The sequence below is a fragment of the Camelus bactrianus genome, chromosome 34, assembly GCF_048773025.1.
Source record: "Camelus bactrianus isolate YW-2024 breed Bactrian camel chromosome 34, ASM4877302v1, whole genome shotgun sequence".
Classification (NCBI taxonomy): Eukaryota; Metazoa; Chordata; class Mammalia; order Artiodactyla; family Camelidae; genus Camelus; species Camelus bactrianus.
The window spans coordinates 2407162-2434538 of NC_133572.1; the positions used below are offsets into that span (position 1 = coordinate 2407162).

The 27377-nt window shown below is 43.2% G+C and overlaps 1 protein-coding gene across 7 annotated transcripts in view; it reads left to right on the top strand.

The window, feature by feature from the left end:
- The window catches only part of TULP3 (TUB like protein 3), a 36779-nt gene that overhangs the window by 1405 nt on the left and 7997 nt on the right, over positions 1-27377 (top strand). For 2 of the 7 annotated variants that reach the window (XM_074357434.1, XM_074357433.1), the window contains exons 2-4: positions 16388-16439; positions 22289-22448; positions 23154-23330. In XM_074357434.1, coding sequence (XP_074213535.1) covers positions 16388-16439; positions 22289-22448; positions 23154-23330 — 389 coding nt within the window. Of the gene's footprint in view, positions 1-3792; positions 3876-10900; positions 10948-16387; positions 16440-16963; positions 17100-20497; positions 20586-22288; positions 22449-23153; positions 23331-23628; positions 27354-27377 lie in introns of those variants that run through there. The other 5 variants (XM_074357432.1, XM_045524451.2, XM_074357436.1 and 2 more) reach the window with 5 other exon arrangements.

The window sequence follows — 27377 nt, forward strand, 5'->3', positions numbered from 1 at the left end:
AAAATTCAGGGTCTTGGTTGAATTCTGTGATGCTTGCTCAGTCATGGGCATTCAGTAAATCCTAACTGAATGAATTTAAGGTAGTGAACTTCATGGCTGCCAGATGTTTAATAGGAGTCATGATTTTTGGAAAGAAGAATGGAATTGACGTTGAAATTGACCAGGGGCGGAATGGTGTTTCATCTCTTAGACCTGTAGTTTAAAGGAATAATTTAAAAGTTTTTCTTTTTTTTTTCTTCCCAAAGAAACCAGCTCTTTAATTTTAAAATTTACATCAAAGGGGAGTGTGTGAGTCACTAAATGTTTCTCCTGCCCTAGGTAATCCTAGTGCAGTAGAAACTGCACTGTGATGGATGTCACCGGTTAACTCATTTGCTGAGGAGTGGAATAAATGTCTTTTGCTTTTTTTTGGCATCACGTTGTGTGTTTGTGATGTTTTTGATGAAATACATTGATAGACTTTTTGGTATTAATGCCTTTCAGTGTGAAGGATAACATCTGACTTTGAAGCTTCCTGTGATTTTTTTTCTTCTTCTTTGAATGATGTGACTGTTCTGATTTATTTTCAACAAAGTAGAAATATTATCAACAAATAGACTTCAAATGTTTTCCTGTATCTGAAATATTTAGTGGAAATCGGAGATGGAATTTGAAACAGCACTCTCAGGTCCGTGGCTGAGGTCAGCATTTATGTTGTAGAGTCCCCTGGAGATGACAGTGGTTGCCTGGGAACTTGAGCCTCTCTGGTCTTTTGTTTCTGCTAGAGGATTGAAGATGTGGTGAGAGAGACTTCTCCTTGTGGTGTGACCTTGGGACCCAGAGTTGACTAAGAAAGCCCTAGTCTAGTTTCTCCTGTGCCATGATTTCTCTGTAGAAACACAAACGGTTGTGGTGGCTGGGGGTCTTGGTGGCTGGAGGTTATGTCTTGGCCAACCTTGTTATTCTCTCTCATGTTCTCTTTTTCAAATGTTTCATCAGATGAACTAATTGTTGGCAAACAGGCTTATTAAAAATACTCAGGTTAACTAATACAAGCCTACAGTACTTTTGGCGATTATCAAAAGTTACAGTAGAAGCCTAGTAACGTTTAACATGCATACATTTCTCCAGATACAAAGGCTACATAGAGACCCAGGAAGGAAAGAATAATCCCTGTAGTAAGTTTTCTGTCTTCCAAGATCATTCTGTTCCAAGCAAACAGAGGCAGACTTTTTTGGAAGTTTTCGTTTCTGCCTTCTCTTATGCTTTCCTGTGGAAACTATTGTTTTGTTTTCCCTGCATTTGTGCCCGTTGAAAGAAAAAGTTAACATTTCTTCTCACCAAGAGGAGACTATGCCTGAATTACTCAGAGGAAGCGTTGAAGCTGCCTTGCTTGTCCGTGTTGGAGGACTGTAGGACTGGAAGGGGCCCTGGTAATTCCCTTAAGTGTCTTGTTCCAGAGCAGTGTAGTTGTTAGGGCTTCTTTCAAACTAAAATTTCCTAGTCTGCTTTTCTTTATTTCCTCTGAGGCAGTTCACTAGGAATAAGCTCTCTGTACTACTAACTCTGTGCTGCCTCATCAGACAGTCTTACTGTTGGTAAGACTGTGACATTTTACTGGCCTGGTTAAAGCTTGAATCCACTTAAGCCTGAGAAGAGACACTGTCCACGTTGTGGTGGATGTGCTGTCCCTGTTAACTCTCTTAGCAGTTGTTATGAGTTTGGACTGTCATCTGGGTCGCTTTGCCTTAGAGCTTCTGTTAAAACAGAAATGACTAGCGTTGTATCATAGCAGTCACCGAGACCCCCGGAAGACCACAGTTCTGAAAGGGATTATAGTAATGCTTTGTTTATCAGATGGCCCTTGTGTTTTAACACATGGCATTGTGGTGAGGGGGGAGCCCTGGAAGCTTCCACTGGGCTCCGGAGTTCTGGTCCCAGCCTTTTCACTGTCCCGCGGTGTGATCTTGAGCTGCTATCTACGTCTTTGGCTTCAGTTTTCTCCTCTGAAATACTAGGGTTTCTTTGGATTCCCTCAGTGATTTGTACCGAATTTATGAAACAACATGTATTTTTAAACTGCATGTGGCTCAAATTTCAAAAGGTACAGAATGATATTCAGGGAAAAGTGTGTCTTCTTTTCTCATTGTCTCCATGTCACTTAGTTAGTTCACTGGTAGGTTTCTTAAGGGGGCCTTGCAGAGATGCTCTGTGTATTACATAATCTCTTAATATTCCTTTCCCACTCTTAAAATGTGATGATTTTGAGTTTTCGAGTAGAATACGATAATCCAAACTCTTTTCAGAAGCAAAAGAAATCTTTATTCTTTGATCAAAAAATGGAGAGGTGCAAGATCGTGCTCTAGAGCACACGCTCTTAATCCAAACTCATGTCTACTTTCATCATGGACAAGACAAGATGTATTTTCAGAATATGAACCTTGGTTACTTACAGTTCTAATTTTTTTCTGTGATAATTAATGTATGGAAAATAAGGCTTGTAAGAAGAAAACAAGAGTTATTTTTCAGATGAGCTTCCTGAAGAATAAATCATTGCTCTTTAGCTTTACTGGAAGAAACTTCGATATATTTATAGTTTGCCTGTGATTTTAGGCTTTAGAATGAAGCAGGTTTAATAGAGGGTTGACTTGTTTTCCTATTGAAATAGAGTGTAATTTTGTTATGGCAATTTGATATGTCACGTAAGCCAGAGGCAAAGTAGAGAGAGGTGTTTTGACTGAGCAAAGTTGGCAAGCTGTGTTTTTAAAAAGCGAAGATCTGTCAGGATAAAATGATCAGTAACAGTAACTGACATTTGTGTATCCTTTGCAGTGTTCATAGAGCTTTCATGTACCTGACCTTTTCTGAGCTTCACAACTCCAGACAAAGCAGGGCTGGTGTCATTATCTTCGTTTTATAGAAGGGGAAATTAAGGCTCAGAAAGGGTGTACTACAGCTAAGGTTGCAGGATGGGTAGATGATGTAGTCAAAGCTAAAATCTGGAAGTAAAACCAGGCTTTTGCCTTCTGGTCTCCTCTCTTCTTCTTCTCACTTAATATCAGAATATCTGTTGCAGATATTCTGGGTGCCGTTTGTGCACATAAATGATAACAACTGACACTGCTTACATTCTAATTATTTTTAGGGCAAGCAGGTGAAGAAATCAGACATTTTAGCAGCGCAAATGTCATCCAATGGAAAGGGAGTGGAAATACCTGGTGTTGTTGGGCAAAAGAATATACTTTTATTCCTACACAAGAGAGAAATAAGTAACATTACTGGAGAGAAACTGTAACCCCTGAGGGAAGGAGACCCCGGCAAAAGGTGGAGTGAACTTAGATTCTGAGTAATGTCCTTTTTTAAAATCTGTAAAGAATAAAGGGTTTTTAAACTGGATCAAGTTAAGACAATTTAAATAACCTTTCTGTTTGGCTCACTTAAAAGAATGCTTTTTGCTTTTGCATGTGGAGCAGGCAAATGGAGAGTGCTCATCTAAAGCGATTTCCACGCTGCATTCTTGGGGGCCAAATGAGTCATCTGATCAGTTGCCAAGCTTTCCTTTCTCCTTGCCTCTCTCTGCCCAAGCAATTCTCACTTTTGTCTGATTGCCTCTACTGAATCGGCCTCTTCGGGAATGAATTTTCATTCCTTAGCTTCAGTTAAGCTAGTTCCAGATTGTGGTGGTTGTTCACATAGAAGGCGGTTGCGCCTAGAATATTCACAGCCGTCCTCAGATGAGTAAGGGTAGGTGTCTACGGGGTCTCCTCTGGCAGTTCTAATTTGATCGTTATGTGTCTTTTCCCAGAAGCAATGTTTCGTTCCAGCTGGATGTGCTCTTGGGTCTCAGTGCATGTGACAGTACGGCCTTCCAACATTGACGTTTGGATTTGGGCAAGGTGAATCTATTTGTCAGTTGACTTAGAGGAAATTACTTTACTAATAGCTATCGACTCAGCTACGTGACACCATAATCAGTTCGGGCACAATGAAATCTGAGGACGCTTTTCCAATCTTTATACTGTGATCAGCTGCTCCCAAGGGCTTCTTCAAAATCCATTCACTGACTTGGAAATTCTGCTACCTAAAAATACCGGTGAACTGGCATTTTGACCAAAAGATTCTTGGCAGACTTACTGAAGTATCATAGTAATGAAATTCCAGACTTTCTGCCGACCACGTGAGTGTGTATGGTTAGTGGTGCCCTTCTGCATGCTGAGGGGGCGCAGTGAGATTTGTGATTGAGTTCTCGGTCTTGCACTTGTCAGCTGTCTGACCTGGAGCAGGCAGCTTCATCTCTGAGTCTGATACTCTGTAAAATGGGATTGTAGGTTTGTTGTGAGAATTAGATGAGGTGATAGATAAGTATTCAATGTACTTCCTGGCACATAGTAGTTATTTACTAAATGGAACTGTAGTGCACCTGCTAATTTGACAACGTATTAAGGTTTCAATATTAATAAAAATTCAGATTTCTGAAGATTGATTTAATACAAGGATAATTTTAGAAATGTTTAGGTTTCCAGCATTAGAAAGGCTATGACGAAGTTTTTAAAAGGTGATAATATCATGGTGAAATTATTAAAGTCTTGTCAGTGAAGACAAGATCAAGGTAATAAATTTGTTTGTAGTATTTAAAAGGTTGTAATGTAGAGCAAAAATTCTTATAGCAGTAGTTGCACGTGTTAAGTGCTGACTCGGCTAAATCTCACTTAATCCTCACAGTAACCGTATGATTTAATGCTCACTTTATGGATTAAGTGTCATTATCCTCATGTCATAGCTGAGGTCAAGTTGTGTTTGGAGTCACTCTGACCGCACACCTGTGCTTCTCTAAGTGGGGAATTTGACCCTTTTGTTTGATCTTCACCAGGGGTCAGCAAACCTTTTCTGTAAAAAGCCAAATGCTAAATATTTTCTGTTTTGTGGGCCACATGGTCTCTGTCCCACCTGTGCAGCTTCCACGGGGATTACGTACATGAATGAGCAGTAAATGGGAGAGCATGTTGTTTCAATAAGGCTTTATTTATAGACACTGAAATTTGAATTTGAAACAACTTTGCATATCATGAAATAATAATATTCTGATTTTTTTAACCTTTTAAAAATAAACCATTCTCAGCTCACAAGCAATATAGAAATAGACAGTTGGCCAAATTTGACCAATAAGTTGTGGTTTGCAGATCCCTGTGCTAAGTCACAAGATGAGAATATTTCATCCTAGTCAATCATAATTATTCACATTATGAATATTATTATAAGAGAGAAATGGGGTTTTTATGTTAAAATAGAGCCAGTTACGATAGTGTATAGAATGCAAAATTAATTTTCAGGATAAAACTTGAGATTCTTAAGATACAGTATTCCGTCAGTGGTCTTTGGGCTATACCTCCTTCCTTTCCCCATGAAATTACTCTCTGGCTGTTAGAGGCACTTTGATGGAATTAGTGCCTGCACAAATCCACATAAACGTCAGTGTGCCAATAATAGATAGTTAGAATTTAAAGGTTATTTATATGTTCGTTAAGTTAGAGGGAAGTTGTGGTTGGTGATTGGTCCTGTGAAATCACGCACGTGAGGCCATGTGGGAGATGGGGAGTTCTCCCATTCCTCTGTCCTTGTCTCTGTGATTTACAGCGGCTCTGGTAAGTACTGGTTACATTTACAAGTTTATGATTAGTAATACTCGTTTACTCTTGAAAATGTCTGGTTTGGAAAAGAAGTTTTTTGACAGCCTGCCTTTGAGGTAACTTGTTAACAGTGTGTGTACATCTGTCTGGAGTTCTGTGCCTGTAGACCGCACAGACATCTTCCCCCTCCCACCAATTAGAAAAATACGTATAATATTTATATACTGAAAATACAACATATATCCTGAACCTTATTTAAATAACTATATTGAGATATAATTTACATACCAGAAAATATATCCATTTCAAGTATGCAATTCAGTAGTTCTTAGCATACTTGCAGAGTTTTACAACTATCATCGAAATCTAATCTTAGAACATTCCCGTCACACCCCCACCCCAACTAAAGAAACCTACCCATTTAGTCATTCCCTGTCCCCCTCCCCTGCTCCCAGCCTGCTTTCTGCCTCTATAGGCTTGCCTGTTCTGGACACTTCATGTAAGTGGAATTATATGATACGTGGTATATATGATATATATGATATTATATGATATATCATATAATATGATATATTATATGATACTGACGGAATGTTTTTGAGGTTCGTTCATGTTGTATGTGGCACATATCAGTGCTTCATTCCTTCTCACTGCTGGGTAGTCTCTTGTGTGGCTTTACCACATTTTGTTTATCCATTCATTTATTGATGGACATTTGAGTTGTTTCCACTTTTTGGCTATTATGAACGATGCTGCTGTGAACGTTCATGTCAAGTCTGTGTGTGAACATATATTTTCACTTCTCTTTCATATACGTCCATGTGGAGTTGTTGGGTCTTGTGGTAACTCCGTTTTACAGCTTGAGGGCTGTCAGACTGTTTTCCAGAATGGCTACAACATTTTAGATTCCCACCAGCAATGTATGAGGGTTCCAGTTTCTCTACATTCTCACCAATACTTGTTACTGTCTTTAAATTTATTTTTTAATTTTATCATTATTTTTAATGGAGGGACTGGGGATGGAACACAGGACCTCGTGCCTGCTAAGCACGTGCTTTACCGCTGAGCCCCACCCGTCGCCTCTCTCTCTGTAATTACGGCTGTCCTAGTGGGTGTGAAACAGCGTTCCACTGTGGTTTTGATTTGTGTGTGATTATGAATAATGTGAAGCATTTTTTATGTTTATTGGTCACTCCTGTATCTTTAGAGAAACATCTGTTCATTAATTTTGCCCATTTTTAATTGGGCTGTTTGTCTTTTTATTACTTAGGTGTAAGATTACTCTGTTCTGGATGCAACTCCCTTTCAGATGAATGATTTGCAGTTCCTGTCAATATGAAGTGTGGAAAAGTGTCAGGATTATTTTGGAAAATCTGGGCTGTGGAGTCACTGTGTTTTTAGTGGAGCGTGACTTGAATCAGTAGGCAGCGTGGTATTATTAAAAATGAGAACAGTTACACTGTAAAGAGCTGCTGGTTATGCCTGTGACTTTCCTCTCTCAGTGGTCACTTGGCTTTTATTTCATGTATTAATTTTTAATGTACAGATTTAAAATTTTTTGTAATAAAATTTGTTCCTCTTTTTCTTGGTGATTTCTCGGCTTTGTGTCTTACACTGAAACATTTTTCCATAGTTCGTATTATAAAAATCTTAGCCTTTATTTTCTCAAACTTTTTATGTTTAGTTCTTTAACATTGTGTTAAAATACACATAACATTAAACTTATCATCTTAATCATTTTTAAGTTTGCCATTCAGTGGTTATTAAAGATTCATTGTTGTGCAGCCATCACCACCATCCATCCTTATAACTCTTTTTCATCCTGTAAAATTGAAATTCTATTCTTACTAAATAACTCATTCTCTTCTCCCTCCAGCCTCTAGCAACCGTCATTATAGTTTCTGTCTATGATTTTGATTATTCTAAGTTCCTCATGTAAGTGGAATCATACAGTATTTCTCTTTTTGTGACTGGCTTATTTCCCTTAGCATAATGTCCTCAAGTTTCATTGATGTTGTAGCATGATGCAGAATTTCCTTCCTTTCTAAGGCTGAAACAATATTCCATTGTGTGTATACCACAGTTTGACTATCCATTACATTTGTTGGTGGACACCGGGACTGCTTCCACTCTTTAACTGCTGTGCATGAGGCTGCTGTGAACGTGGGTGTATGCGTGTCTCTTCCAGAGCCTGCTCTCAGTTCTTTCGGGTGTACGCCAGGAGGTGGAGTTGCTGTGTCGTATGGTAATTCAGTTCTTAATTTTTTGAGAAATACTGTTTTCCGCAGCAGCTGTACCATTTTACATTCCCACAGGTATATAAGGGTTTCCGTTTCTCTATGTCCTTGTCAATACTTGCTGTTTTCCAGTTTTTGGTTGGTTTTTTTTTTGGTAGTAGCCGTTCTAATGAGTGTAAGGAGGTATCTCATTGTAGTTGTGATTTGCATTTCCCTGTTGATTAGTGATGTTGAGCATCTTCTCATGTGCGTTTTGGCTATTCCTATATCTTCTTTGGAGAAATGTTTGTTCAAGTCCTTTCTCATTTTTGAATTGGATTGCTTGTTTTTGCTTTTTGTCATTGAGTTGCAGATTGTTTGTTGTTTGTTGCAGAGTTCCCTGTATCTTCTGGATATTAATCCCTTACCAGATACATGATTTGAAAATATTTTCTCCTGTTCTGTGGGTTGCATTTTACTCTGCAGTTTCTTTTGATGTGCAGAATTTTTAAATTTTCTTGAATCCATTTTGTCTATTTTTTTCTTTTGTTACCTGTGCCTCTGGTGTCACAGCCAAGAAATCATTGGTGAATCCAGTGTCATGAAGCTTTTGTCTTATGTTTTCTTCTAAGGGTTTTATTGTTTTAGGTCTTATTCTTAAGTCCTTGATCCATTTTGAGTTAATTTTTATAGAGGCATACCTTGGAGATTGCAGGTTTGGTTCCAGACCACTGTAATAAAGCAAATATTTTAACGTGAGTCACATGAATTGTTGGTTCCTCAGTGCGTATGAAGGTTATGTTTATACTATACTGTAGTCTGTTTAGTGTGCAGTAGCATTGTGTTTAAAAAACAATGTATATACCTTAATTAAAAAGTACTTTATGCTAAAAAAATGCTAATCATCATCTGACCTTGTCACAAACCTTCAATTTGTAAAAATCACAATAAAATGAGGTATGCCTGTATATGGTGTAGGGTGAGGGTCCAGTGTTACCCTTTGGCATGTGGAGATCCAGTTTTCCCAGCACGATTTGTTGTAAAGACTGTCCTTTCCCTGAGTGGTCTTGGCACCCTTGTCAAAAATCACTTGTCCCTGTATGCAAGGGTTTATTCTGGACTCTGTTTTATGCCATTGGTCTGTATGTCTGTTTTTATGCCAGCATCACACTGTTTTGATTACTGTACCTTTGTAGTAATTTTTGAAATCAGAAAATGTGAGTCCTCCAGTTTTGTTGGTTTTCAGGATTGTTTTGGTTCTTCAAGGTTCTTGGAGATTTCATGTGAATTTTAGGATGGGTTTTTCTCTTTTTGCAAAAAAGCATCATTGAGAAATATCAAGTCTTCCAATCTGTGACTGTGAGATGACTTCATTTATTTATGTCTTCTTTCATTTCTTTCAGCAGTGTTTTGTAGTTTTCTTTGTACAAGTCTTTCATCTCCTTGGATTAATTAGTTCCTAAGTATTTTATTCTTTTTGATGTTACTGTAAGTGGAGTCGTTCTTGTAATTCCTTTTCAGATTGTTCATTGTGTGTCGAAATGCAGCTGATTTTGTTGTTGTTGACGACTTTGTATCCTTCTGCACCGCTAAATTCTTTTATTAGGTCTAACAGCTTTTTTGTATGAGTCTTTAGGGTGTTCTACATACAAGCTGATATAATCTGCAAACAGAGATAATTTTACTTCTTCCCTTCTAACTTGGATGCATTTAGATATTTTTCTTGCTTAATTGCCGTGGCTGGAACTTCCAGCACTGTGTGGAAAAGGAGCGGTGACAGCGGACTTCCTTGTCTTGCTCCCGCTCTGAGAGGAAATGCTTTCTTTTTTTCACCATTGAATATGGTGTTTGCTGTTGGTTTTCCATACGTGGCTTTTATTACATGGGGACAGTTTCCTTCTATTCCTCTGTTGTGCGTTTTTATCAGGAAAGGGTATTGGATTTTGTCAGATGCTTTTTCTGCGTCAGTTAAGATGACCATGTTGGATTTTTCCTTCATTTTGTTAATGTATACCTGTTACTTTGGGGAAGAAGGATGACACAAAGGGAAGGAACATGGACTATGGTGTGAGACGTATTTGCACAAATTCACTTTTGTTTTTTCCAGTTCAGATAACCTTAAGCTTGGCTCAGTGAGTTGCTTCCTCTCCTGGGCCACACTTTTTCAACAGTAAAATGAAGGGAACATCACCAACCTCACAAGGTTCACATTAAGAGTAAATAAAATTTGTGTGTGTAAAACCTCAGCACTCTCCCCAGCAAATAATGGACCCTTTCTCTTTCCCTTCACCCCATGGCACAGGGCTGTTACTGTTGTGTTTTGGTGGTGGATGCTAGGCTTTTGTTTTACCTGGCGTTGGTTGGGTTCATGTTAACGTTATGGAAAGTTTTTGAACTTTTATTTTAAGGAAAATGTGAAGAAACTTGTGGTAGATTTAGAGAAGACAAGATGGTTAAATATATTTTTAAATATTTTTAAAGATAAAGTTAAAATATCTTTGGTGTTACAATAGATACGATCAAAGGGTAACTAAACTAAGAATTTATTTGAAGGATGCTAAGTGCAGTGTGTCAAACAAACAAGGGATTTAAATGATCAAGAGAGAGACTTTGGACATTACATTTTTACACCCTTGAACAAGCTACCTAAGTGCGGACTGCCAAGAAAGGTAATTTTCACCTTACGTCTGGTCAGCACTGCACTGCTGGCGGGATGTGAACTGATGTAGTTTGTTTGGAAAACCTGTTTGGCAGTAACACTGTACCCTTTGGCCAGTCTTGCTCCAGAAAAGATTTAAGGTCACCCTAATAACCAGCAATCCTGTTTCTGGGAATCTATCTCTGGGAAAAACACCTTGAAACTGAGATCTAAAATTTTAACGTTTGTTTATTTATTCATTTATTATTGAGGTGTAATTTATATGTGGTATAATACACAGATTTTAAATGTGCAGCTCAGTGAGGGTTTTACATTTGTATCTATTCCGATGTTATAGATACGGAACATTTCCATCACTCAGAAGGTTACCTTGTGCCAGTTTCCGGTTAAATCCCTCCTCTCCAAAAGTAAACACTGCTCTCACTTCTGTCACCATGGATTGCTTTTGCCTGTCCTTGAACTTAATGTAAGTGAAACCGCACAGTGTGTACTCCTTTGTATACGGCTGTTTGCAGTCAGCATGGTGTTTTGAGGTTGACCATGTGTACGTTAGGAGTTTGCTCTCTTGCTAAGTGGGACCCCACTGCACAGGCAGGGTGCTCAGATGACACAGCAGAGGCCTGTAGATGCGCGCTTGTCCTGACTGCAGCGGTGCTGAGCGGGGAGGGGAGGGGAAGGAGTGTAAGCCCGCCTGTGGGGGCAGAGGCTAACTCCTCCTTACTGTCTGTATCCTTGGGGCCCAGTGGTGTGCTCACGTGTAGGATGTGCTTGGTGTTCCCGGAGTGAATGTAATGAAAGGATGAGTGGTAGTTAAGAGTGGAACCAAGGAGTTTTCAGGAAAACAGGAGGAGAGCGTTTCAATAAGGAGCTAGTGGTTATTCTTGTCACTTTCTTCAGAAACGTCAAGCAGGAGCGAAGAATGAAAATAAGCAGGGTTTTTGGTGATCAGAGGTCTTTATTGAGTATTTCATTGTGATAAGGTGGTAAAGCCAAATAGCGGTGAGAAGGGAGATGTAGTTGAAATGGTGCCGGTGAGCATTGATTATCCTTGATGTATTCAGTGACGGTGGGAAGTGGAGGTCAGTTCGCAGCTTTATAAATAGAAAAGGTCTAGGAAGGTATGTTTTTTAGAATGATTGCGAGCTGAAGGAAGAAGCCGCTAGAGATGGAGAGGCCGAGGGTACAGGAGCAAGTTCATGACTGTCATGCTGAGGTCTGGGCAGGGGCTTACCAGCTGTTTGTGTACCTTCTTCTGTGGAATGATTGTTGAAATCTTTCGTCCAATTTTAAATTGGGTTGTATTCTTAGTAATAGGTAAGGAAGAGTTCTTTCAGTTAAGTTTTCCATTGGGATATGTATTTGCAAATATTTTTTCCTAGTCTGTGGCTTGCCTTTTAATTTTAATAACAATGTCTTTTGCAGAACGAAAGCTTTTTGTTTCGAAGTCTGGTTTGTTGATTTTTATTGACTTTTTTAAGTATGTGAATCTGAAAGTCATAATCAAACCTACAGGTTTTCTTCCAGAAGGTGGCAGTTAAATCTCAAGCATGAATAACTGACTAGATTGACAAATAAAAGATTCCATTATTTTTATAGCTGTTGTCTTGAGGTAAACCTTCTTTTTTCCTTCATCTTTCCTGTAATAACATCTTTCCAGTAATTCTTTGTTACATATAGTGCATTTATTTCTGATAGGGTGAGTTGAACCAAATTTTTATAAATTGTATTTATTATAACTTCAAGGAGGCAGCTAATTACTAAAGCTGTAGAATTATGAGGTCCTCTAAGTAAAATGAGTGAGTTGCCTTCTAAGTTGTCCTCTTCATCAATCCACATTGACATTTATTGAATTCATTTCATAAAATAGGGTAAGCCTTTCCTTCTCCTTTGTTTCTTAACTATAACTGATTTCTGAGACTGAAGAGTCCCATTTGTCATGTTGTGAAGCAGTATTATAGTCAGAAAAGGAAGCGTTCCCTCAGATTACTATTAGGAGAGCCACGGGCTGCTCACAGCCTGCATTTTTCAAGTCCTGTCCTGCTACGTCTCTCGCGAGGCTGGCGTTTGCTCCCTCTGGTTCCACGGAAGGAGCCTGCGTAGCCTCCTGCATCTCCGGCGGAACTGCAGCCCAGTGCTGATGGCAGCACCCTCGCCGTCTGGCCCCGAGCAGGGTGCAGCGGAGAGCATCCCTGACTGCACAGCAGCAGTGGTTTCTGTGTTACGGCAGCTAGAAAAATATATCCTTTTTTTTTTTTGCAGGCTGATAGAACTTGACAGGACTGTTGAAAATGTAGAATAATCATGGAATCTAGCAGGTCATTGATACATTATTAAATGTATCAATTTAAATTATTTGGCAGCGTGGTCTGTTAGGTACAGCTCCAGGCCAGCAGTCAAGTGAGTAATGCTTTGAAGTGGGCCCTACATTTCTCAGGTATTTGATCTTGGGCAAATTTCTTTATTGTTTCATATCATCTCCATTCCTTAGAAATACTGTGTGTGTAATTTAGGTGCTAGAATAAAGGGCATGTAGATTTTTAAGAATACTCAGTCCGTGACTGTGAAATAGATATTTAGCAAAATGTCTGCTTTCTTTTTTCCTCGAATTTCTTATTTTGCAAAAATGTGAATGTGCCAGAAAGTTGCGAGAGAAGTCCACCTGGATTCATCGCTTGTTAACAGTGCTTTTAGTATCTCTCTTAGAACATCTTTTTTGTTAGAGAAGTTGTCAGGAATTTAAGAGGACTTCTGTCTGGCCTTCACCAAGCTTTGCCCAGTGTTAATATCTTACATAAGCGTAGTACGGTTGTCTAAACAGCAAGTTAATACTGGTTCGGGACTGTTAACTAATCCACAGGCCTGGTTTGAATTTTGCCCGTTTTCCCACTAATGTCCCTCTTCTCGTCCAGGATCCAAATCCAGGATCCTGTAGCACACGCAGTTTTCAAGTCTCTGTAGTCTTCCCCAACCTACAATTTCTTAATCTGTCTTTGGCTCTCCTGGCCTTGACACTGTGGAAGAATACTGGCCAGTTATTTTGCAGACTGTCCCTCACTGTGCGTTTGTCTGGTGTTTCACCACAGTTAAATCCAGATCATGCGTTTTGGGCCAGAATCCACAGGTGTGGTGCCAGGGCTTCCAGGCCTTCTCATTTCCGGAGGAACACGGTGCTGCTGGGTCTTGTGACTGGTGATGCCAGCCTCGATCATGCAGTCAGGGCGCTGTTTCCCAGGCTTCTCCACCGTGAAGTGGCTGTTTTCCCGTTGTAGTCAGTGCTATCCTGTGGGCAGATAATCTGAGACTGTGCATGTTCTCAGCACACTTTGACCTGCCAGTTTTAGAGTCCTTTGATGGTTCTCTCTTGCAACAGTTATTACTGCGGTATTTCCTAATGGTGATTTTCTGTTTCTGTTATTCTTTCTATCTTTATTCATTGGATTTTTTTTTTCCTGAAAGGAAGAGCTGTCCTTTCTTCCTCATTCATTCATTCATTCATTTATTTGTAATCATTATGGACTCATGGATACGCAGAGAAGAGTGGCTCCCCCATGCTTACTGCCTGTTCCCAGTCTCGCACTGTGTCTACCCCACGCCCCCCGGAAGGGCACCCTCCTGCGTGACCACAGTGCTGTTACCTCGCGCGGGACGCTTGCCTTAGTTCTCTCAGCTGGAGCTCCTGGGCACATCTCAGTGCACCTGGGATAGTCTTTACTGTGTGTATGTTTTGGTTCAGAATTCAATGATTATGTGCCATGTTTGGTTTCCAGAAATCTCTTAAATTTCTTCTATTTTAACCTAGAACAGTTCTCCAGCCTTTTTGGGGGGGGAGGGTCTTTCTTGATATTGATGTTTTTGGAGAGTCCGGACAGCTGACCTGCAGAATTTCCCCCTGAATAGATGCAGGCTACATGCTGTCGGCCAGACCACCACATACATCGTGTCATGCTCCCCCAGGGCCTTACGCCGGGGGAGCCTGCTGTCGGCTCTCCTTCCGTGGCTGCTGTGGCCTGTCATTTGGTTAAGGCGACGTCTGCCAGGTTTCTTCACTGTCAAGTTACCTTTTCCTCTTTGTAATTAATATAATATGTGGGGAGATACTTGAGATTGTGCTGAATATCCTATTTCACTCAGTGATTATCCATCAGCGTCTCTTGCAAAAGTCAGTTATTAATCTGGTAGTTATAAAATGGTGATGTTCTGTTTCATCATTCATTCTGTATTTATTTAGCTGGCATTATTCTGTAAAGATAATCTTTGTTGTGACTTTTATTTCTTTGTGTATTTACTTATTTAGAATCAGTATGGATTCGTGGATTCCGTTTTTAATGACAGCTTTATGAGATATGGCTCATACATCATGCAGTTCACCCATTTAAAGTATGCACGCTTGTTTTGCTTATTGGTACATTTACAAAGATGTGCAGCCGTCACCACGATCAATTTTTAGGACATTTTCATCATCTCAAAGCTACTTTATACCTTGTAGCTATCATCCCTCAACTCCATTCCCCAGCCCTAAACAGTCACTAATTTGCACACCCAGATGAGGGCCACAGAGTCAAGGTGAAAGGTTTAACACGTCTGACATTGCTGTTCGTCTTTTTGTCCCTCTTTGGAGCTAGGGAAAAAACGAGATGATTTATTTAACACTCGCTGTTGTTATTTTTAAACATAAAGTTTATAAAGAATTAATAGAGGGCACTGTCAGACTCAGGATATGCTTCTGCGTCTGTGTCTAAGGGGTTATGAGACGTGCTTCCAGGTTCGCGCAGGCAGGAAGAGTCTTGGAATAGTGTACAAATTCCAAGTTGCTATGCGTTATAAAAATGCATAAAACTGCCCAAAATGTAGAAATGTCGTGGTCAGCCATTAAACCATAGAAAGATGCTTTTGGTGTGTTCACCCCAAGTGCAGAAAAAGCCATGCTTCTCTGTAGCTGTGGAGTTTGTCTTCTTAAATAAGGCCTTGTATTTGTAGTTTCTTTCTGGCAATATACTCCTAGTAAAAATTTATAATACAAATAATTGGAAACCACTTCTGCCTTGTTTTGTACTTCATTCTTTCTAAAAATGCTGAGAATCACGAAATCTTAAATTAGGAAATTGTCAGAAATATAAAACGCTTCAGATGGTTTAAAAGCATTCAGAAGGGTTTGGTTTATCAGTTGAAGACAGTAATTTGGTTCCATTTTTGTTGTTGATTTCTTCCATCAAGTGAATCTGTCTCCTAATTGTATTAAATCTTGTCTGTTCATCCACACTTAGAGTCTCCTATGATGACTGGCATAATGTTTTATTAATGGCAAACTTGAAGAGTAAGTTAAATGACTTGCTAAATCTTAAGGAAATCAGTGGCCACAGTAGGGTGCAATACGCTGTCTAGTTTTCTCTCTCCCAGAATTTGCTCCAAAAGAGAAGTAAAATATATTTTATTTTTTGTTGAAATTCAGACTCTGGAAGAGGTATGAAGGTCTGTTTCTGCTGTTTAACCTTATGTACGGCTCTCCAGGTCTGTTTCTTCATCTTCAAAGTGGGAAAAAGAATAGTACCTAATTCATAGCGTTGTTTTGAAGAATAAATAAAATAGTACATTTGAAATATTTATCATTGTGTCTGAGATATAGTGAATACTCAGTATGTGATTTTAAAGAGAAAGAAAACCCCTGCGTGCATGGGGACCTGTGTTCTACATCTTTTTTTTCTTTTTTGGGTATTTCAGCCTCAGGTCCTCTGTGGAATAAGTGTGGTGTTAGGATGGCAGGTCCCCATCTAGAAACTGATGCTTCCCCCAGGGCAGAATTAATTGGTTCCAAACAGCCCAAAGGATAGATGCATGGAAAAACTGAGATTGACATAGTTTGAAAGGATTTCCTCTTTACATGCTGTCTTTTCTTATTTTTTAAACAGTGCCTTTGAGGATGAGACCATGAAGCTTCGGCAGCTGAAACTAGATAATCAGGTGAGCAGTCTCCTCCGAAAGAAGTGGGCAGCTGTGCTGTCCCTGAGGCTGGTGGTCTTGCCTGTGAAGCCTTGGCCGAGTCAGGGGCAGGACGGGAAGGAGAAGGCTCTGGCGTGAGGCAGTAAGCAGTGTCTGGAGTTAGTACTTGCTGAACCAAGGCTCTGGGCTGTGGCAGGACCAAAGTGCTTTGAGGACATCAGCCTTGAACTTGGCGTTGGATTTACAGTCACTGAGAATCCCTTGTGTAAGAATTAGAAGAATGTTAACGTTGTATTTCTGTGTAGTGATTTGGTCCTGCTGCCTTATTAAACACCTCTCTACGCTGTAATTTCATATAATTATTTAAAAATTCATATCTGCAAATGTGCTGCTTAAAAGCCTCCATTGCCTACAGAGTAATTTTCTGTGTCATTATTATTATTTTTGCAGTGATTTGAATTGTGTTCATTTCCTCCGTTAGACTAAGTTCCGTGAGACCAGGAGCTCGGTCTGTTGATGACCGTTCTGTCAGATGTTCCCCGCACAGGGCTGGGCCCGTAATAGGCCGTCATCAAATACTGGAGTGCAGGACGGAATGAATGAACAGTTCTCTGCTGGCGCATACAGTGATCCTTGTGGCTAGTCAGCTTGGAACCTGTACCTAGCACATGTTACTTCCATGTGAGTGTTTTCTGATTCAGGAAGTTCTGTAGCTCCGTCTGCCTAAGTGGCATGATTAGTAATCGGTGTCTAGATGTGGTGGGGACTAGGAATACCTCTAAGATTTTGTCTTGCTTCATTACGTTGCTTTTGGCCTTCATGGCGGGACTTGGAGCTTAGTGAATTACTTTAACGATGGAATCGTTACAGACTAGTTACGAGGTCTCCTTGGGGGTGTGCCCAGGACTGCCTGGCCCCCAGGCCACTTTCCAGTCCTAGGTGTCCATGGTGCCTCTGTGGGGCTTGTCACCGAGACCACTGCCCCTCAGGCCACCACGTGGTGGGGTCCGGCGGCCTCACGTGTGCCCAGATGGAGCACGACCCAGTGGTCTTCAGGGACTCTCAGCTTCAAGGTGGTGGCAGTCACCTCAGTTGTGTGATCCTGCTCTGCCCGCCACCCTCCCCCACAGCTGGGCTCGGCTTCCTGGGCCTGGGTGATGGTCACGGCCCCACTGCTCTCGGACGAGGCCTGTTTCCAGATGTCCTCCCAGGGTGGAGGCCAGGCTGGCCCTCAGCTGGTCATGGGCTTCGGGATCCCTCAGGTCACAGGGGGACCTCGGTGGGGGTGTCCCAGCCTGAGCACCCAACAACAGCGGGCTCATGGAAAGACAGTCTTCCTTGAAACCATTGTGAGGCTACTGTGCCAGCGGCAGCCTCCCTCCAGCTGACGACATCCTTTAAGGAGACTGCGGCACATTTTAAGCAAATCTGGGGCTGCACAGCAGGGTAGGGAGTGGCCGCAAAGGTCTCAGCAGTCACAGGAGGCTGCCTCATGTCTCCCTCTGTGGGGCGCGCGGCCTCTCAGTGGAGGCCCAGCGCGGGCTCTGCACCCGGTGTGGCTGCTGGGAGGGTGCGGAACACGCAGTTCTAATGCTGAGAAAACAAGTAAAAATAGAGAAGAAATGAATCTTCCTGGACTTACGGGGAAAATTCTGATTAGATATAGATTTATCTCCCACCAAGATCAGAATAATTGTGAATAATTTTGATGAGACCTTTGCTTTTCAGTCCATTGCATAGCAAACTATTTAGGGAGAAGTGACCACAAGATTTTGGATATTTATTTGATTTACTTTTATAAGGCTAAATGGTATATCCCTAAACTAACATCAAATGAAATCCACGGTCATCTACCAAGTAGTGCTGTAAGACATAAGCTTTTAAATTTTATGTAGTTCTTGAGTTTTGTATATAGATACACTTCCTGGATTTTTGAAAAAGATGGCCCAACTATTTTGTAATTTTTATTCTTTTCAATGAGAATGCTACATGTGGTAGGTATGTGGTGTAAATGTTGGGATTTTGTAAGCCCTTTTTTTTTTACAGTATAAAAATTTTTTAATTATATTTTTATATAGGCAATTAAAGCATATGGTAAGAATTCAAATAATATGAAAGGGTGTTTGAACGAAGGTCTCCTTCTACTTGGCTCAGTTCTTTATCAGAGGCTGTCACTGACTTACAGTGTATCTTTCCAGAGATAGTCAGTGAGTGTGATTATGAAGGATAAACTTTGGTGCTAAATGGTGCATGAGAATACTGGCAGAGCCCTGAAGTGCTGCCCCAGTGTAGGAGGAGGTTACTCAGCCGGGGGTACGGAAATTTTCCACCAGTGCCGGCGGGCGTGCAGGTGGCCTGTAGCCAGAAAGGCAGCGCCACAGGACGAACAGAACACTGGGCCCAGATCAGAAGCCTTGGTTCCCTGTGCCTTTAATTAGCTGTGATTTTAAGTAAGATCCTCAGACTCTGTGGGCCCTAGTTATTTCATCTGTAAAGTGAGGTCAGACTGGATAAAACAGCAGGCTGTTGGAAAGGGTCTTAGAGGATGGAAGTTGTCGCTGGGATGGAGTGCACTGAGGAAGGCTCTGTTGCTGCTCACCCTGGGCCTCGTAGGCTGGCAGCGACTTGTGGGGAGGCACGTTGGCCGACCCGGGGGACACAGTGCACTGTCGTCAGTGACGGTGAGTGTCAGCGGGGGCAGAGGGGAGGCTGGGGAACCTGCCTCCCCACCTCTGCTGAGGCAGACAGTACGTTAAGCTCCTAGGAATTCTGCTGTGGGAATGTCCCCATGGTCCTGAGCTTTGTAGAATGAGCAGCAGTTTGTTGAGAGCAACCAAAGTTTATCAGTCTCATGAGGATTGGTTCATACTAACCAGTATCGTAAGTGGTGAATCTCAATCAGGGGATTAATTTATTAATTGCTAGTGAACTGTATACCACAATCAGCTGGTCATCACAGTTTCATTAGAAGAGTCTGTGGGGACTTTGCCTGGTAAGTTTGAAATCAGAGCAAATAGAGTTTGTAAAACGAACTTTGTGGTAGTTCTCATTGTGCGTTGGTAGAATTAATTCACCTCTGCTAGAGGGAGGGCACACCCGGGACTTCCGACCGGGACTTCCACCCGGGACGCTCCCTGCCTTGGACCGTTCGCACCCGAGACGCAAGGTGGATCTTGCTCACCTGATTCCCACAGAGACCGTTCCCCTTCTCTTAAAGCATTCTTTCGTCGTCCGTTGCAGCATTCTTGATTTGATTACATTTGTTTCTCTCATGGCTGTTCTGTTTCTGATAGTATGATCTTTGAGTGTAATGTTTAAAAATCCTAGATTTTCAGATGACTTACACATGGCTGTTTTTGTCCTGTGTAGATTTTTGAACAGCTTTTCTGAGCTATATAGTTCACATGTAACTACCAGTAGCGCCTCTGTTAAAGCGTACAGGTGATTTTTAGATCTTGGGTAAATGGAATCATGCAGTATGTAGTCTTCTGTGCCTGGCTCGTTTGGCTTAGCAAAAGGCTCACCCATGTTGTAGCATATATCAGAATTCATTCCTTTTGACTGTTGAATACTTTTCCATTTTGTGGAGAGGCCACATTTTGTTTCTCCACTCATCAGTTGATGGACATTTGGGTTGTTTCCACATTACAAATGATGCTTCTCTGAACATTTGTGTGCAAGTTTTTGTGCAGAAATGTTTTCATTTTGCTTGGGTAATATAGCCAAGTATAATTATGCCAAGGTTTACCTAATACACCTTGGGAAAAGGAGTGGAATTGCTGGGTCATACAGTAGCTCTATGGTTAATATTTCAAGGAGCTGCCAGACTGTTTTCCAAAGTCACTGAACCATTTTACATACCCACCCGCGATGTGTGAGGCTCCCGGTTTCTCTACCTTCCTGCCAGCACTCACTACTGCCGTCTCTGATTAGAGCCGTCTTAGTGGGTGTGAGTGGGTGCTCATTGTAGCCTTGACTTGCATTTCCCTGGTGGCTGACGATGCTGAGCATTTACAGTGGCCATCTGAACGTTCTCTTTGGAGAAATGTCTACCCAGATCCCTTACAGTGAGAACTCTCTTCCAGTGTGTGTTCCTGGCTGGTCACGATTCTCGTTCCTGAGAACACGATGCTCGAGAAGTTAAACTGAAGATGAGCAGGCTGAGCGGTAAGCCAGGAGTCAGAGGAAACAGAGTGAGGGAGGCCCGAGGGGCAGTTCGTGCAGGCCATGGATTCCTGTCCTCAGAGCAAGCGAGCTCCCCGGGAAGCAGGTGCTCTGCTCTCCAGAGTCACTGTCTTCTCTTTCTAGGACAGGCGGCCACATTTTTTGCACTATGGCTGCCCTTTTCTGGACCACAAGCAGAATACTCCTTTTCTGTAGAACTCTTTTTTCTTTACATGTGTTAATAAAGTGGATTCTGCAGCTTGTGTTTTGTTCCGTCGGTTGTTTCACGGTTCCGAGGCTGTTTGAGGCTGGATAGCTGCGGCCGTGGGGTAAGCTGGGCCTGTCCCTCGTGTCTGTGTTCTTCCTGTGTCTGCAGGCAGGTCACTTCATGTCCGTCACACAGGACTTCTTTGTTGCTAGACCCTCATAAACAGCTTCTGTGGGAGGACTCATTACGGCTGCCTGTGTGTTCTGTGTTCCTGGTGCACTGAGGCCCGCTGTGCGCGGTAATTCATGGGTCTCAGAACAATCTCAGAACCTCCAGTTATTCCTTTCCACTTGCTCTAAGCTTTCTCTTCATTCTTGACAGTATAATCCATTCGGCACATTATTTTAGCTCCCCAGTCTTTTTCCTTACGTACGAGGTTGGGTGAAAAAGAATAGTAATATTTTTTGTCTTCTGAATTTATCTGCAAGCTTTCATCAGCCTGGTTCTGGGGAGAAACACTTCCTTTCCGTGAACAGTCTCACCCCTTGGATTAGCTCCTCTTCTTAGTGGCACTTTTTAAAAGCAGTATCAATGAAGAAAGTCAGTATATGGCTTCTTGCCTAAGAAATCATTACACAGGTTATGGTATCTTTGCTTTTAAATCATGGCTTACTTTTAGCTTGGGGCTTGGCATGCTCCTGTACTGAGACATCCCAGATCCATAGTGGTTTCTGTGTATTATAAAATCTTACTTGCCAAGGCTTAAAGATAGTGCATACGTGCTGGTATCTTCCTTTCCATCTTGTTGGATTTTTTCCTCTTAGTCTTTCATGCTTTTTCCTGACTTTTCTTGCAACCTTGTTTATCTTACTTGTATCCATAGAGTTGATTACTTTATAATTGGAATGTTCCAGCTGCCTTTCTTTCCCGTTCTACCCTTGGCCCTAATTTGTTTGATTACTGATTATGTAAAACTGAGCAAGAAAGCCAAACTTATTGCTCTTCAGCTGATTAAAACATGAAAATATTTTAGGGTTTAGAGGAAAAAATGTTTTTTTTTTCCTTCCAATTACAGAAGTAAGAAAATTTAGAAACTACAGAAAAGTAGAAAAAGGAAAAATAATAACCCCTGTTCTACCACCCGGGGAACTCACCGTTACCGTGTCTCTTCACCTTTTCTCCTGCTCGTGTGTGTTTGTATATTTTAAACTTGTGATTGTGCTTTTGTAATAATGTTAATTACTATGTATTTTTAGTAGACTTGGATCATGGTATTGGCTTGGCTAAAAATGTATTTGTATCATTGTAAATAGATGTTTAGTAAACATGTATTAAGTGAAGTGAATGAATCCTTACCCCTCTCTGTGCCTCGATTTCCCTATATCTTAAGTGGGAAAGTCTAATTTACAAGAGGTTTTGTAAGGATCCGTGAGAAACTGTGTGTTTGAAGAGCTGGCTCTCATGCTCGCCCTCTGGGCTGTAACACACTGTTCCCTAGAGAGCGTTACTGGAGAAGAAGCAGAGGAAGAAGCGCCTGGAGCCGCTCATGGTCCAGCCAAACCCGGAAGCCCGGCTGCGCCGGTCAAAGCCGAGGGGCAGTGAGGAGCACACTCCCCTGGTGGAGCCGCAGGCCCCGCACAACGGCGTCGTCCTGCACGGTGTGTATTCAGGCGTGCCTCTTCCTGCCGTGGCACCGCTCGCACAGACCCAGGGTGCAGGAGGACTCTCACGGGGACCGAAGGGGAGCATTAGCATCGTTACTGGTACCTTCACGAATCTTTATAATCACATCCTGTTAGGACCTTTGGTTAGCGTAAAAGTAGCGGCCTGATCCGTAGAGGATACCTTAAAGTTCACATCCATCCTAGAACCATTGTTTTTTGATGCAAAATGGGTTGGTCCAGAATGGCCCATTTGAGGAGCTTCCAGGCTTGATTGTCGCCTCATGGCAGTTACCCATGAAGCCAGGAGCAGGTGGAGGTCACCCATCTCCCAGTAGCTGGATCCGAGGGTCATCTGAGATGGGGACGGGGGAAGGGAGAAGAGGGTTAAGCACCTCGAACTCCCGCCCCTCGGCTGCTGGCTCAGACCGGATCTGGTCTTGGGGATCTCCTTTGCTGTCACGGTCTCACTGTTAAGTTCCAGAGTGCAGTACTGGGGACATTTTACCTTAGTGGCCGTCAGGGTGTGTTGATAAACCAGATAATCAGATACGTGACTCTGTTCACAGGTGTCCTCCTGCACGTTGAGGGAGGAGGAGAGTGAAGCGGTGTGGCGGCTCGTGGTTCTGATCACACACACCAGAACCTCCAGCCAAGCGGTGAGTGACACGTTCCTCTTTTTCCTTCTCTTTTGGCCCACAGGCATTGACGGTCCCGCTGCCTTCCTGAGGCCAGATGCTCAAGACTTGGACAGCAAGCCTCATGTTCTGTCAGTGGGATCCTCTGCCGCGGAGGAGGACCCTGAGGGGAGCGTGGGTGAGGAGCGCACCTGGGGCCCTGCTTCCAAGCCCGACCTTCAGGAGATTCTCCAGAAACACGGTGAGGATCGGTGACGGTTTTGAACAGTAAGTTAATTAAATAAAACGTAAAGTATCAGCAGCGCTAGCTACTGTGGTGGCCACGTCCTTCTTTTTGACACGTCATTTTTGTCGTCCGCACCCTGTCCCTTTGACACAGGTGCCGCTTGGCGCCCTGCCTGCCTCCGTTTCAGTCTGTTTCTTCTGGTGTCAGGGCCTGTACGCTTCACAGGCCCCTGTCGTCTCCCCTTCTTAGGAAGCCCATTTTACAGTGGGAAGGACTTGTGTCCCCTTTTCAGGTGAGAAGCCTGAAGGCCAGTAATTACACGTCTGTTGGGTGCCTGCTTCGTGGTGGGCACCGCCGGGCCCCGGGGGTGGGAATCGGGGTTCTGCCACAGACCGAGGAGTGGATGTGCATTCAGACCGGTTCGCACGTTCACTCACCTGGAAAACGTGCTGAGCACAGGCTGCGCGTCAGGCCTTGTTCTGGGCGCTTAGAGCGCAGCGGTGAGCAGGGTGCTTGCCCTCCTAACTGAGGCTTCGTGGGCCTAAACGGCCAGGGAGCGTGGAGCGGGCGCCTTCCCAGCGCTGACCTGGAGAAGGCCGGGTGTGAGCCAGAGCTGGGCCCAGGCAGAGGGGCTCGGGGAGCACGGCGAGGGGGTGGGAGAGTGCGGGGGCCCCGGCTACACAGGACGGACGGTACCGGCGTGTTGGGGATTTGGACTTCATCTGAAGAGTGGCAGGAACCCATGAGGGCTTGTAGCTGGAAAGATGGCAGCAGATTTGGGCTATAGAGACTCCTCTGTGCTGTGAAGGATGAACTGGGGCGGACAGGTGTGGAAGCAAGAGAGCTGCTGAGGAGACGGTCTGGCTGGTGGCCTGAGCCCTGGTCAGTGTGGTGTGTGCCGGAGGAGGAAGCGGGAGGGGGAGAATCCCCTGCGGGCCCGTGAGAAGGGGCGGGAAGGACACAGAGGGAGGGTGGTGAGGCTGAGCCCCGACGGCGTGTGTCCTGCTGTGCGTGCTGTCGGCTCAGGAGCAGCAGGACACGGACCCTGGGAGTGTGCGTCATGTGCCAGGCCTCTGACGCACTTGTCACAGCATTTGTGACAATGCTGTCGGGTTTATACATACTAGCCGCTCCATTTTACATGTAAGCAAATTGGTTCTCAGAGAGGCTAGGTAATTTGTCCTAGATCACACTGCTAGTTAGGTGTCAGACTTGGGCAGAAGAAATTACGACTGCAGAGTCATCAGGTATAGAAGGCATGGTACGCTTGTGCCAGCAGGCAGGTGGCCAGAGTGCAGGTGCGGCGGGGGCAGCGTGTGACCCGGTTAGAGCACGGCTCTGGAGCCGGCGGCGCGGGTTCGCGTCGCAGCTCGGCCACGTCTGGCTGGGAGAGGGGGAAATCAGCCCGTTTCTCTGCCTCAGTTTTCCTGTCTCTAATATGAGTGTGATGGTGGTGATTCTCTCACTTTCCCACCACGATCATTGTAACGAAGCGGAGGAGCAGGGCAGAGAGAACCCCTAGTTCTTACCCAGGCCCTCGAGCTGGAGCGGCAGATGTAAACCCTCTGATTCTCAGTCTAGTTCTTTATCCCTCACTGGACATGCAGGCTGTCCCCCGTCTGCCCTGTCGAGTGGCTGCTGTGTTCTTTCTCAGAATTGGCCTTTCAGGACCAGAGAGATTAGTGCCTTTTTGAGTCTCAACAAGTCGCACCATGAGGGGAGAGGACATAGCTCACTGGTGGAGTGTGTGCCTGGCCTTCCGTGGGGTCCTGGGTTCAATCCCCAGTGTCTCAACAAATGAATGAGTGAATGAATGAATGGATACCTAATCCTCCCCCAAAAAAAGGAATTTTAAAAAGTTGCATCTTAAGCGTAAAACCCATTAAGTGCTTACTTGATTAATACTTAAGGTGTGTCAGTTTGGAAGGTTATGTTCCTTCAGTGGGGATCCAGCTTGCTTGTCTTGAAAGGTCAGGAGAAACCCTTGATCTCCATCTTAAGACGTGTATTCACATAGACTGAGTTCTTGGCGTGGAAGTGGCATTTGAAAACAGACACTAAGTGAAGGTGCATAGCAAGTGAGATCCCAAGACTTCTATGCCTTTTTGCCACAAAAAGTTAACCTTTTAGGAAACAAAAAAGAAAATGTCCTTCACAGATCAAAGAAGTTTTTAGTGATAACTATGGAGCTGTAATTCACATGTCTACAGTTACCCATTTAAAGGGAGCAGATGCTTGGTTTTCGAGTATATCCACTGGGGTCTGCAGCCATCATCACAGTCAGCTTCAGAACGCTTCCATGAGCCCAGAACGGAACTTTGCTCCTGTTAGCAGCGACTTCTCGTTTCCCTCCCACCCCATCCCTCGGCGGCTGCCGGCTGTCTTTCTTTCTGTCTCTGCGGACTTCCCTGTCCTGGGTTCATAAGAGCAGAATCACACACTGTGTGGTCCTCGATGACTGGCTGCCACTGAGCGTGGTGCTGCCAGGGGGCACCCACGTTGTGGCCTGTGTGAGCACTGCCTGCCTTCCTGCTGCTGAACAGCGTTCCGCCATGTGGGCGAGCTGCGTTTTGTTTCTCTCGCCATCAGCTGATGGGCATTTGGGTTGCCTCCCCTTCTGGCCATGCGGATGCTGCTGCTGTGAATGTTTATGTGTAAGTTGTTGTGTGGGCGTATGTTTGCCCTTGAGATTAATTTTTAACTGGCGTTTGTCTTATCCTTGGCTATCCTTGAGAAAAACTAATACCATTTATTTGAGAACTATGTAAAAGTAGATCACAGTTGTCCCTCCTCTGAGATGGCTGGATATGGGCCCTGCTTACTGTTAAGTCTCGTTTGGGCTGTTGCAGGTGCTGTGTGAGGGTAACTCCACCCTGTAGACCGAGGAGAAAGGGGAGCTGAGTTTCAGTCGTGGCTCTGCCTTTCTGCTGGGGAGTCGATTCTCCCAGAGCCCCACACTCCTGTGTTACCCTGAGTGCTGTGCTGGCTTATAACACATCACACTTTATTTTGCGTCTTTGTTCCTCACCAGGTGGTTCCAGAAACAGGAGACAAAACAAAAAATAAGATTTACTGGTACCTCCTCCTCAAACTCATATAAATGTGAGGATAAAATGAAAAAAATAGTTTTTAATCAGATAGTTTGAAATTTTCTGTAAAAGATTCTTCATAAATCCAAGGTAGTAGTGTTTGAGACATTTCCAACACAAACTAGTTAACTAGACTAACGATAAACAACGTGGGAAGACAGAAACGTAACTGATAGAACAGCGGTAAAACATACATAGTATTTACCACCTTAACCATCTTTAAGTGTACAGCTCAGTGGCGTTAAGTACATTCACACTGCTGTGCGGCCGCCACCACTGTCCCGTCTCCGGAACTTTTTCATCCTCCCAAACTGAAACTCTGTCCCCGTTAAATACTGACTCCCCGTCTCTCCTCCCCCTGCCCCGGCAGCCTCCGGCAGCCTCCATGCCGCTTCCTGTCTCCATGAATTTGCCTGTTCTGGGCACCTCGGGGAAGTGGAATCCTGCAGTGTTTGTCCTTCTGTGTCTGGCTTATTTCACATGGTGTGACACCTTCAGGAGTCATTCATGTAGCATGTGTCAGGGTTTCATTCCTTTCTAAGGCTGAGTAACGTCCCACCGTATGTTTACACCACAGTTTATCTCTTCAGCAGCAGATGGATATTTGGGTTGTTTCCAGCTTTTGAAAATTGTGAATAATGCTGCTATGAACAGTGGTTGTGTAAGTATTTGTTTGAATCTCTGCTTTCAGTCCTTTTGGGTGTATACCCAGAAGTGGAATGGCTGGATCATATGGTAATTTTATGTTTGTTTATTTTTTTCAGGGACCACTGTATTTACACAGTGACTGCACAATTGTACACTGCCAGCAGCAGTGCACAAGTGTTCCTTCCAGTGTCTCTGCATCCTCACCACACTTACTTTCTAGGTTTTTTTTTAATAGTCATCCAGATGCTTGTGAAGTGGCATGTCACTGTGATTCTGATTTGCATTTCCCCAGTGATCCATGGTACTGAGCATCTTTTAATGTGTC